Source organism: Thermobia domestica, chromosome 2 (assembly GCF_964235325.1).
Source record: "Thermobia domestica chromosome 2, izTheDome1.hap1.1, whole genome shotgun sequence".
NCBI classification, from domain to species: domain Eukaryota; kingdom Metazoa; phylum Arthropoda; class Insecta; order Zygentoma; family Lepismatidae; genus Thermobia; species Thermobia domestica.
The window spans coordinates 14,300,903-14,314,763 of NC_137455.1; the positions used below are offsets into that span (position 1 = coordinate 14,300,903).

A 13,861-nucleotide genomic window follows, 5' to 3' on the forward strand; every position below is an offset into this window, starting at 1 on the left:
CCTGCTAGAAGAGAGAGCGGAGTACAGGGGCGGATAGGCCCACCGGAACACCGGAAGAATCCCGGTAGGCCCCCCACCAATAATAAATTAATGAGGCCCTATAAGTGGTGAAGTTATACTGTACTTAATTTCCATGGTCCATTCGGTATGACAACTTCCGACAGAATTAATAATTCACCATTGACCACTACATTTCTTTCTTAATGACAAAGGCCCTTGAAATGTATTCTAGTATTCAGCAATCTTGAAGTGTTTCATGAATGTTTCAGGATGTACGAAACAAAAAAGTAACTGAGAAAAATATACCGGTACTTCAGTTTCAAACCTAGATAGCGTCACATCTGAAACTTACAGATACATTTTATTTTTATTTTTATTTATTTATTTATTTTTTAAATGCATAACACTTCTTAAGACTTGCGCTTTGTATTGCATGAGATTAAGGGCGTAGCCCACAGGAGGTAAGTAGGATATGTTTCTCTCCCTAAGAAATTCATGTAACGATTAAAAAAACGGATAGAGAGGGAAAAAGGAAGAACGTAGGTAAGAGGGAAAAAATTATTGAAAATTAGAGAATAACAATTATGGTAGATAAAAATATTATTCGATACTTTAGAATCCCGCCATTGGACTCATCCGACAGAAGGCAATCGCAAGCCACTGTCGGTGCTCACTTTGCCTAGGGACCGCAAGGTCAAAAACCATTCCTTCGGCTAAACACTCATCATCATCATCACTTTAAAAATCAATTGAATAAATAAAACATTTATGGGACAATAAATAACCATTTTCGCAGTAGTTCAGGAACGCCTGGCACTGTCATTTGTGATGTTGCTAAAAGCTCGTATTGATGTAGTTTGTTCGGTGTTTTAAACGAGTGTACCGTGTTTATTAGGGAGTCGTATTTGCGAATGGGTGCTTGGAGAAGCAATTGTGATCCAAGGCGACTGAACATAATTGGGGGAGCAAGATCATGGGCAAAAGATGTAGCAGCACTGCGAAAGCTATTTGGCTGTTTCTCGGATCACAGCAGGCACGTAGCCAGGGAAGGGTCCGGACCCCCTCTTCGAAACGAGAAATGAAAAAATTAAGGTAGAATGAAACAAAAAGAAACAATAAAAAGCAGAATCAGCGTTAAAAATAAGAAGCTACAGCAAGCACTTGGTTACTATTTCTTATGGTGAGTTTTGTATTACTTGCAATACATGATGGCGAATGAGCGGAATATTCTGGAAAAGTCTGGAAATTTGAAATTTCTAGACAAGTTACGGAATTCTCAAAATTTCTGCTACTAGTGAGGGAAGTTTCAAGTGTTCGAAAGCATAGTGCCGTTCTGTAATAGTGTGGACATTTTTTTTTATCATAATTTTTCTCTCATCACTTCTCTGCAGTATAAAACATGTTACTTCAGAAACAGTTTTTCTACTGCTCCTTTAACCTGTCATTTGGAGCAGATAATAGTTGACGGAATAATAAAAACAAAGAAGGTATGTGGAAAGAAAATTCTGTTAACATTTGATTCAACACAGAAAGGAACGTAAATATTGTAGAATCATTTTCAATACTTTTTTTTTTTTTTTTTTTTTTTTACTCTTTTACTCGAGATTTCTTAATAGTTGTCATTAAAATATTACTAACACGTCCTCATTTTATTGTCCTAACAAACCAATATATGTTGCCAGTAAAGTAGTTTAGATTGATCGAGCTCCTGAGCCTCAATATTTCATGTCACCCCCCATTACGAAATAGTGGCTCAATGAACCAATATATGTTCGAGTAAAATAGTTTAGAATGATCGAGCCCTGGTGTGATGACGATAGTATTTCATATCACGGACCCTCCCTTTACGAAATCCTGGCTACGCGCCTGATCACAGAAATGCATTGTATGTCCAGTTAATCTGCACATTGAAGGAAATAGCATCTGCCCATAATAGTAGACCTCAAGCTATAGACATAAAGCAGAATTAGCTCGCAAAAGGATTTTTAAAGTACAAAAGAAAACGTATTGCTCGAGTATTTCTTCGCACCTTCCAAGAAACAACACATCTGTCGAAGTGCTACAGTGAAGTGGCGTTGACATGTTAGAGGCTTACAGAATGCCACATACCGTAATTTCCAAACTTGATGAATTTGGAATCCATCGTAAATGCTGCTACTGTGTTTGCTGAATGGGCAAATAATGCATTCGACGCTATGGGAACTTTGGTTTTGACTGATTTGCCGGAGGTTTGTTCACGAAAACGCAAGAAGCTGCTCCTGGGCGAAGGTGAAGATGAGGTCGTTAATAATCCGGTTAAAACGTACGAAACTGAGGTGTACAATGTTATCCTAGAAACAGTAACAACTATACTAATGCCACATTGACTTGATCTCTAGTCTTTCGTTGCAAGCGCTGCTATCGGTCGAAGGAATTCCACTCGCTTTCTTTCCCTTAGCAACAACTGAACCCTTATTGGCTCAACGCGTGGGTATGTGAGGGTTTGAGCTTTAGTTCGCATTTTTGCCACGGCTCAAGACATTTTGGCAGCACAATAGCATAAAAAGCCGCTTCAAAGAACACAGTACGTTATGGGCCGATATGGGCTTAGATCTTTAAAAAATCCATCTTGTAAAACAAACAAACAAAAAAAAAACCTTCCAAAAACCAGCGCTGGAAAATATTGTTATTTTGTGCAGAAGTTTAGTCCGGAAGTTAGTGAAGAGTCCCTAAGAGCAGAGTTAGTAACTTTTCAGTAAGCTGGAACTCTTTAGTTAAAATTTTATTGATGAGTGAGTACCCAAAGTCAGACTAAAACTGTCTAAGGGAGAAAACTGTGTCAATGCTGACAATGCCATAGTGATTCAGAGCCATCAGCGACTGATACAAAACAAAGTGCCACTCATAATAAAACCAAAGTATATTGTAAAAACTGTCCTAATCGCTGTGTTTTTAGTCCTCAATAAATATAATTTGTAAACAAATTTTATAACAATAACAACAAAGAAATTTAAACATGATTTCTAACGAACAAACGCAATTTACTGATATACGTTATTGTGATAAGCTTTGCAACAGCATTTTCAAACTTTCGCCGAGATTACAGACAAAAGATCTCCTCCAGTTCCTTACCAGAGGGTAGCGTTCCCAAAACTGATGCAACGTTCTCTCTTTGTACTGCCATACTGATGCGTTGTAGTAGAAAAGAGGTTGCTCTAGCGTCTCCTGACGACAAATAAATGCGGTGACCAAATTATTTTATAAAGTTAACGGGATGATCTACCTTTTCTCGGCACAAAAAAATTTATATTGGACCTTATGGGGAGAATATGGCTACCGAATTTTCTCATTTCCTAAAGAACTAGGTAGGCCCTATCTCTAATGGGAAAGAAAAATTTTGCAGCATTCTACAGAAGTTTATTAACGGGTTGAAATACTTAAATTGTATATTTGTCTACTAGTTTAGCAGAAATAAATTATTAAAAAATAAATAAATTAGTTTCTTTTTATACAAATTATAATATGTCTAACTTTAGAACCAATTATGGTAGAAAGATCAACTTTTTTTTTTATTCCTTGAGAAGAAACGACTCTAATAGTTTTAATCACAACCATACCTCATACGCCAATTAAAAAATAGTATTTTCATATAAGTGTTCAAATCACCCTGTCAAAGTTTGACGAGGGTAAGTCACGCCCCACTCTAAGCTTGGCCTTGGAAAGGGCGAGGGTTGGTGAAATGGAGGGGGAAGGGGGTGGATCTCTGAATGAAACAGGTTCTCGACCAGTTCCTGTGATTGCCTGTCAGCTGCCAAATACTGTTAGCTTTATAGAGTTTGTCTCCCTCGATGGTTCCATACACTGCCTTCTACATCCGTCCGCTCCCTCTACCTGCCTGCTCAATCAGCCAAAAAATGCGTGTACCTTTCATCACGAATTCGCCACTAGATGACAGGTCCTACCATGGCATCCTACCGTTTGACAGTCAATCTTGTAGCGTTGCAGTTTGACATTTGTACTTATACAATACATGTTAATAGAAAGAATGTAAAGAAATCTAAATGGTTTGCGTAAAGGATATAATATGCGGTAGTCATTGAAGAACTACAAAAAAAAAAAAAAAAAAAAAAAAAAATCAAATAGAAACACATTTGTTGATGTTACGGCTGAGGCACAAAAATGAAAGAATACGCATAATCATATATTGGCCTAAATAGAATATATATAATTTTATGCTCTCGTGTGAAGGAACTCTGATGCTATAAGCAAGGGTGCCGATCCTGGGGGCGGGGGCCCGGCCCCCCGCATTGTACTTATGAATATGCGATATTTGGTATAATTTGAATGCAATTTGTCTTAAAATCCTCATATATGTCTTCTGCATCTGAATGCCCCCCTCCCAAATTTACTGAGAAATCGGCGCCATTAACTATAATTGTAATTATACAGGGTGGCTCAAAAGTAGGTATACGCCTACACCCCTGCATCGATCAGGTATATCATTCTAGCTTATAGGTTCACTTGTTTCGGCTGTTCCGAGCTTAAGATATAAGTACAAAGACATTAAGAATAAATAATAAAGAAACTAAGTCTACCTTATGGATAGCAATAAGAAATGATATAAAAAGCAATGGGTTGATCAGTAAGTTACTGTATACCTACTTTTGGGCCACCCTATATATAATAAGGAAGTTTAAAACCCAACACTAGTCATTACTAATACAAATGTGAAACACAAAGAATTGTACCTTTTCTAATACACTTTCCAGACTTTTTGCTATCGCAAACCACACCACAACATGTTATATAGATTGTTTTTACTCTAAGCTAAATTGTACATTGTTTTAGTATTAAATTTAGTGTTGCCCACGATACGAAACAGCAACTGTCTATGAGAAACGAGATGAAAAGCTGTCTCACAATATAGCAATAGCTTCTTGAGATGAAGTAGCTTAAATCTTGTCTCGAGAGCAACAATATCCAAAATATACAAGTGAGTATCGTTTCAGACAGTAAAACTACAGTAGACTTCCAAGCTATGCAAATTGAACACTATATTGAAGACATGGAGTACATTCTTGGGACTGAATCGATTACTGAGAAACCTTTCGCAAAATCTCTTACCGGTTTTGCTATATGAAAATCAACATTGAAACTGGACGTGGTACTGAATTTCTTCAACTTCCAGTCAGGGGCGATTCCAGGGGGGCGATCGGGGCGATATAAAATATAAAATATAAAATATAAATAAGAGCAATCTTTCTTATTTTATTATATATATATATATATATATATATATATATATATATATATATATATATATATATATATATATATATATATATATATATATATATATATAACCCATTTCAAAGTTTGGAGCCCTTAAAAGTAGCAGTATGACAACCCACCGTCCCCCCAGAAGTCGGTCCTGGATCCGCCCCTGCTTCCAGTTTTACTAAGATATAGGGGTGCAGATGGGTTATTTCCCTGAGACCATGAATCAATTTCCGAAAACAGTTTGTGGCTATCTATCACCGTTTTGAGTTATAAGCTTTACTGTTGAAACCGGAAGTGGTCGATTTCAACCACTTCCGGCCTAAGTAGAAGGTAGTCCAAGGAGATGGAAGATATTCCTGGGACACTGAATCGATCCCCGAAAACTGCATGTCGATAGCTCTTGCCGTTTTTGCTCTGATACCTGTCAACCGAAGGACATAGCCGTTCTAGAAGACTGCCAACACTTATACATAATATAGTTTGGAAGTCTAACACTGGAGATCTTTTTCATTTTATAACTCCTCGTCAATGTACCCCATTTTTGAACTCATCAAATGTGGAGTATACAGTTAGTTTATTGACTTAGAGAGTTTCGTATATGCAACTGCCAAAGGCTTGAGGAAAAAACGGAAAATCTAGTATCCCTCATGTATACCCCTATTAATTTTCTTACATAGTTCATTATCGGTCGGTATTTCATGAAATAACACTCCATTGTATTCCAACTTGCCTTTTCTTGCTTTGCAGAATGATACCCAACAATATAAGACCATTTTCTTTTCTAAACTATTGGAAAAGTGTGGTCATTCCTATGCAAACCATAGATTTACTCACAAAAAATGGGCAGTACGTGCTGCACTCTAGCGTCGAAATTAGAAAACAAGCGTTCACGCGGGAGACAATGGTTTTTGAAAAGAATGAACAGGCAGGTTAGTGAATCGAGGAGGCGGTGGTTCCATACTAAGAGACAGGCCGATGTAGTGTGAAGTACCCTCTTTTCCTCGTTACCTCTGGAAGTTCATCAAGATGCATTCTAGAGTGCGTGAGAAGAACAGTATATATCAGAAAACGCTGTTATTTTGGGAATTTTTTCCCATTCCGGACAAATATTATAGCATACAGTAGTAGCGAAGGGAAGGGGGCAGAGGGGTGCCCCCACAGGATTCCGACAATGTAAACTCCTGGCCCCCATATATAGGTGTCCGTAAAAAAAAATGCCCTTAATTTTTTTAAATAGTGTCTTGGAAATATATTTCAAATTTGAGGTGTTTTCCTGGTAGCCGTCATTTTCCAATATGGCCGCCTCTCTCTCTCTCTCTCTCTCTCTCTCTCTCTCTCTATATATATATATATATATATATATATATATATATATATATATATATATATATATATATATATATATATATATATATAAAGAGAGAGAGAGAGAGAGAAAGAGGGGGAGGGAGAGAGATCGTGAACCAAGGCACTTAGAAAGATAATTTTGGTGTCAAAGTATAGGTTTCTGAGGCCGATGAATTTAAATATGGCATTGTTTATTGCCACTTAGAAACCTTACAACCTGGCAACACTGTTGTCTAACGATTAACTGTACAAAGTTACAAATGCGTATATGCACGCATTACTCTAGGATGTAGCGTACTTCCTCAGGACTAAACGAAACCTACTTTTTCTGGTAGCTTTCATCACAAGACATATCTTACATGGTAACATGAGAGAACATTTGTCTAAATCCAATATGGCAGCCAATATGATGGCTAATTACTAGGCAACCAAGTAATGGACTTATTCAAATGCCTGTCAGTCCTAATTGGCCTAGATCATAGAGAATGGGAGAAAGAGGCAGCATAGGGTCTCATTGAAGAAGCGTCTCCTGAGGGGGCGAGGGAAATTTAAAATACTTCATTTTTAAATGAAAAACACGGTTTTGCCTCCTTGTCCGCAGACAACACTGCACAACAAATGCTCTATAAGACGTTCTCTAAATAGCCCTGTTACATCCAATCTGTATTGTGTGTAAACCGTGCATTTTCACGGGGGAACAGCGGAGCAAAAGCCCTGTTTTTTGTGATATTTCTGGTTTCTCGTGCTTATTTCGCTAAGACTAAGCACTGTAAGCCAATCTCTAATTATCCCATTGGTGCCGACAAAGGGGGCTATGACGCAAACTGCGTCATTGAAATATTTGAGGGGGAGTAAAAACCTATATAAATATGTTGGAGGAGTGTAAAAATTAATCGAAAATATTTTTTTCATGGAAGAACACCAACGGATAGACAATTGAGGGGGGGTGCGTCATGGACATGAGGGGGCACCACTTAATTATCCTATAGCAGTGCTAATTTCAGATGGCATAAAAATAAGCAGTAATGAGAAATATTTTCTTTGAAATGTCCAACAAAGTGATACAGGGGGGCGAGTTGGGGGAGTCTCAATTGAAGTCTCATCAGATCACACAAGAACTAACTCGTTAAATTTCATTACAAAAGATTCTTTTGCAAGTCAAAATAATTTTGCACAATGTACATAAACTTTTTAATTGTCGTTAGAAATAAACAAAATAATAATGTCCTAAATAATTTCATTTCTCCACTACAGCTGTAAAAATTGTTCAGAACTTTGATACTTTTGAGACATCTTTTTCGAATATTATCCTGTTGCTGTTCTTGAGATACCGCTCTGGCTCCAAAATGAAGTAGACTAAGTGCATTAACTCGAACTTTTTGATCCCGGCGGGAGCTCATGTGGTTCGGATTCCACGTTAATCAGTAGGTCCACGTCTCATATAGCCTCGCTGCTGAACGGGACGTAAAACTCAAAATCAATCAATCAATCAATCGAACTTTTTGAGTAACAAATTAGTTGTTGTATGCAAAATTAGTCACTAATAGTGCAAATTACTAAAGAAGTTTCTGGCAATATCCAGTTTGTTGTCCAGTACTGCCACGAAAGTGAATGGGCAAAGTTTTATGTTTGCGCCCCCGCCAGTCTGAAAAGTTTTTTCCCATGGCTTAGGCATCTATAATCTTACTTTTATTAATATCTAGTACAGTAGAACTTCGATAACCCGGACCAATTGGGACCGGAGCCGATCCGAGTTAACGAATATTCGGGTTAACCGGAAAATGGGGGAAAACATACAAGAAGTGAACGTACTTACCAAAAAACATCTAAGTCTTCTTTGTATTACAACACACAATACTTTTACACTCACAAAAAGATGATATTTACCACGTCCGCCAACCCCTCCCGCCCGCCTACACGACTGCGCCGACAGTAATCAGTTTTTACGGCTTAATTTTAAATTTTTGTTCTACAAAAATCGATCCGGGTTATCCGGACTTCCGAGATAGCGGGGTCCGGGTTATCGAGGTTCGAGTGTAAATATAAAAATAGCTTACTGACCTTCCTTCATCACTGACTGTATTCTCCGATCCTGGTACTGGAATAGCCTTTCTAAGCATCCACAATTTCTTATTCGCCTTCGATTGTTTATTACGTTTTGGTGTTTTTGATGGAAAATGACCCTTCTTCTTTCGTTTCATTGTTGGTCCGTTTTCCATAATGTGTTATACTACGCAAATTGTCACAGTTCGGTTTCGCTTCCCACACAGATCTGACCTGTACTTGCTCACTAACTGGAATGAGTAGCTGGGATGTATAAGATTATCACTTCGCGGGAATTTCTGCTGGTCAGAACTTGACATTCAAATTCCTTACGCAGGTATATCCAAACGCCGGTTCGCGCGCCGGAAAGCGATTTGTGAAGACTCTTCCCTTCATATCTCTCGGGACGAAAACAGAAGAAAAGGGTGGGCGCGGATGCCTTACCCTCGTCAAACTTCTTGACAGGTGGACTTTAAAACTTATATTAAAATACTATTTTTCAATTGGCGTATCAGATATGGTTGTGATTAAAACTATTAGAGTCGTTTCTTCTCAAGGAATAAAACAAAAAAAAAGTTGATCTTTCTACCATAATTGGTTCCAAAGTTAGACATATTATAATTTGTATAAAAAGAAACTAATTTATTTATTTATTAATAATTTATTTCTGCTAAACTAGTAGACAAATATACAATTTAAGTATTTCAACCCGTTAATAAACTTCTGTAGAATGCTGCAAAATTTTTCTTTCCCATTAGAGATACCTAGTTCCTTAGGAAGTGAGAAAATTCGGTAGTCATATTCTCCCCATAAGGTCCAATATAAAATTTTTTGTGCCGTGAAAAGGTAGATCATCCCGTTAAGTTTGTTTATGATTTGGGGAAGTTACTCTTAAGATCGTCCTACAGCTATTCATTTTTATTTGTTTCTTTGAAACAGAAATACAGTGTATGTCTGATATGCGAGTATTGCATATGTAATGAAACCGTATGTGTAAGGGAAATATGAAGCAGAACCACTCTTTTACTTTTTCTTGCATTGTATGAAAAATATATTGTATAAATTAGCATTTTTCTATCAAGTATTACAGCGTAGTCAGAACACTAAGACGTGATCGTTTAAATAAGGGCGGGATAGTTTTTTTGGGTGGGTAACTTGAATTCAGTTTACACTCATATATACATATATACAACAAAAATTGCAAGTTTGAGGGGATTGCGCCCCTCCTAGCCACCCTCTGGCTACGAATCTAATTCCAGCCTACCTATTTCAAAACTTCACGCTACGTTACTGGACAAAATTACCCTTTGGAAGCGAGGTCAAACCCTCTTTTCAGAAATAGTTGAAAGATACATGAATTTTTTTAAGGGAAATATGATCAACTGAAATAGCATGTGGACAAAATTCCTGAGTCTTACTTTTTTATAATCACTTTCGTTCTTTGTTGTCTATGTTTCTTTGAAACAGAAATACAGTGTATGTCTGATATGCGAGTATTGCATATGTAATGAAACCGTATGTGTAAGGGAAATGTGAAGCAGAACTACTCTTTTACTTTTTCTTGCATTGTATGAAAAATATGACCATTTCTACACTATCTAGATCCAGTGGCGGAATCGGACATAAAGGACCCAGGTTGAGAGCCCTCTCTCTCTCCATACACACACACACACACATTATAATATATATATATATATATATATATATATATATATATATATATATATATATATATATATATATATATATATATATATATATATATATATATATATATAGATAGATAGATAGATAGATAGATATAGATATATATATAGTGGCAGATCCAGGATATGATCAAGGGAGGGGCTAAACCACTTTGCCGTTTTATCCTATGTAAAGCAAGATTGATGCCCATTTTATCCGGTGTATATCTTACCTTCAACGGGGGGGCTGTAGCCCCCTTTGAATCCGCGCCTGTATACACACACACACACACACACATATATATATATATATATATATATATATATATATATATATATATATATATATATATATATATATATATATATATATATATATATATATATATGACCGGATTCAGAATTTTATAACGGGTGTGCGCCAAAAGCTAGCAGTACATTTCAATTAAATCTGAGTTTTTGATGTATGAATGAGGAATTGCCCTGGAAATGTCTGGACTCGGGAATGGAACCCACGACTTCCCGAATGCAAAGCCAACGCTTACCAACTGAACTTCGGTCGCTTTTTATCAGTATGATTTTCACTATATAATTTACTTGCTGCTTTAAATCAGATATTTCTTTAATTATGGATACTTGAAATATGATGGATTCTAGTGTCGTACAGAATCCTTATGGAAGTAGTAGAATAGAGGCTGGATAGAAGGTCGAGTCAGCAAAAAATTATCTTGTTTTCCTAGAATTCGAAGGGAAGTTTCAACATGCCTTTAGTTGTTATGCTCATAGTCTTTTAGGTCCGTTACACAGTCGCGCGGAGTCCCGCGTGGCAAGATTGTTCTATTGTTTCTTATGGGTGCATACTAGGGATGGCCAAAATTTTCCGGAATCCGGATTCCGGAAATTTTGTTTTCCGGAATTCGGAAAAATTCCGGAATTCAGATAAATTCCGACATTTGGAAAAAATCCGGAATTTAGAAAAAAAATCGGAACCGATTTTACTTTCCGGATTCCGGAAAGTAAAAATTCTGGAATTGGCCATCCCTAGCTAGTAGCTGTTAAAAGAGAAACACAATAATGAATATATATACTGTATTAGTTTCTTGTAGTTGGATATGTCTTTATCACTTACGTAGACAATTGCTACTGCAGTTATTTACTGCTTTATGAGAAAGATCTTATTTTCACACACAAAAAAGTCGCCGGTATGTCTCAAACATTGTCGCGTTCCCACCTGCAACTGCTCCAAAGCACTGCAAACTACTTTTTAACCAGACGAAAGGCAGTGAAGGAAAAGAAATCTCAACAAATATTCTAATAACATTCGCTTATTGTCAACATACCTATGTACAGTAAATACAAATGTATAATTTTTGACTTTACGAAGTATACAATGTAATTGTTCAATAATTAACATAAGCAGGCATTCATTAATTTATATTAATATAATAATTAATAAAACTAATAAGCGGGTGGTTGATGACTCAGTGGTAGAGTTTTCATCTATGGTATTCTAACCCAGGACATGTGGGTTTTCGATGGCTAATTTTGTGTTCGAAAGTTTTCCCGGTGGTACTCTTGGTTCCCTTTCTTATATTTGTTCATCATCACTCATTAACGAATTTAGTTTATCAAAACTCTATAGCCATATATTCATTCTGTCCGTCAGTGAAACAAACAGTCTCAAGAACTAGGTCTATCTGATGGATTACCATCAATTTTGGCCATGATGTACAGAGTCAATAGTTAAGAATCGAGTTCCCTGATGAATGTAATATTCAAACCGGAAGCGGTACAAATCAACCATTTCCGGTTTTAACGTTAATCATTATATAGTAAATATGGTAATAGACAGCGAGAAGCGGTTTCCAGTAATCGACATATATAACATTCATGTAGATAGAATGTTACCCAGTTTGTGGATCTGCTGAAAATAATGAGCTTAGGTATTTAGAGAGCATTTTCCGCTTTAGAAAATGTGTGCTTGGTAAAGAATGTAGAGAATTAGCTGAGTCAGGCACGTAGCTAGAATATGGTAATAGGAAGGGGGGGTCTGTCACGAAATACTGTGGTTATTTACCAGGGGCTCAATCATTCTAAACTATTTTATTGGCAACATATATTGGTTCGTTTAGCCAAGATTTCTAATGGAGGGGATGATATGAAATACTGTGGTTACACACCAGGGGCTCTATCAATCTAAATATGTGACTGACAACATACCCATATTGATTGGTTAGGACAATAAAATCAGGATATGTTAGTAAGTATTTTAATAAGAAGCTATGAAAAAATCTCGAGTAAAAAAATATAAAAATGTATTGAAAAAGATATAGTCTTCCGAGGTCATTCGAAGGGTGTCGAGAATTTTGCGCCTGGGAAATTTGCGCCCTACCTCAAGAACAGGGAAAATTGCGCCTGCGATGTACCCCCACCGGGAAGTTTGAGCCCTGCGAAAGAAAAGAACCTATTCGAGGTTACGCATTTGCTCGGAGGGGCTGACATTACAGCATAAACAATCTTCCCCCTACAGCCATGCCATTTGTGATTTATTTTCATTGTGGCTATATAAGGGGAGAATAAACTTCAATATAAGCCAAAAGAACACAACGGATCAACGCAATCACTGCTTCTTCCAGAGATGATTTTGGGGGAACACTGGCCTCCCCAGAGCTCTCAGAGTGTCCCCTCGGAGGAGACCAAAATAATACGTCTATAATATAATAATAAATAGAATAGTACCACCAGTGACCCCCTCCGGAATACTAAGTGTGCCCCCCGGAACATTTTTTCTGAAAGAATGAGTGAACGCAATTTTGTGTTTGAAGTGTAATTCCAGCAAGTAAACACACTGTACATAGTTCTCTTGATAATATTACTGACCTGATTTTACATTCACTTTACATTTTCTTTTCTATATTTTGTGTCCTGAAAAGCCAAACAACTCGCAAGGATTGTGAACAGAGATATCTGGGTAGAGCCAAACAGCCTTTTGTAGATTAAATTATATTCTTTGATTATATTAATAAATAATTATATATCAGTCATTTATACTTTTATTGTAAATTTTGTAGTATAATGAAAAATTGTACTTGTATGGATTGCCCTTTAGTGAACTAAAATTGTATTTTTTTCATTTGTTCGGAATATTATAACGGAAGGAGTAACTCACTGAGACGATGAGAGGCAAGCCTAGTTCAAGTGTGAGTGAAAGTTACTTTACACAATACGAAAATAAGTTGAATTGTAGGGCGCTAACATCCCAGTGCAAATATATAGCCGGCGCATTTTTCCCTCTTTTTGGGGTAGGGCGCAAACATCCCAGTGCAAATATACTGCGAGCGCATTTTTCCCTATTTTTGTGGTAGGGCGCAAATTTCCTGGGCGCAAAATTCTCGCATTCAAGGAAAATATAATGTCCGTGAAGTTGACAAGCCACTTATGTCAGACCTCAATTTCGACTTTAAACGTCGCTAGCGCTACGTTAGTGTTCGATAGTGACGCAAATCGTTAGTACTCCACAGATAACG

At 37.0% G+C, this 13,861-nt stretch overlaps 1 protein-coding gene across 7 annotated transcripts in view; it reads right to left on the minus strand.

The window, feature by feature from the left end:
* The window catches only part of LOC145670271 (uncharacterized), a 312,108-nt gene that overhangs the window by 206,473 nt on the left and 91,774 nt on the right, over nucleotides 1-13,861 (minus strand). The window contains exon 1 of one of the 7 annotated variants that reach the window (XM_081738907.1): nucleotides 8,668-8,896. The exons of 5 other annotated variants lie outside the window; for them this stretch is intronic. In XM_081738907.1, coding sequence (XP_081595033.1) covers nucleotides 8,668-8,825 — 158 coding nt within the window. In that variant the 5' untranslated portion in view covers nucleotides 8,826-8,896. Of the gene's footprint in view, nucleotides 1-8,667; nucleotides 8,897-13,861 lie in introns of those variants that run through there. One more of the 7 variants, XM_081738837.1, reaches the window with a different exon arrangement.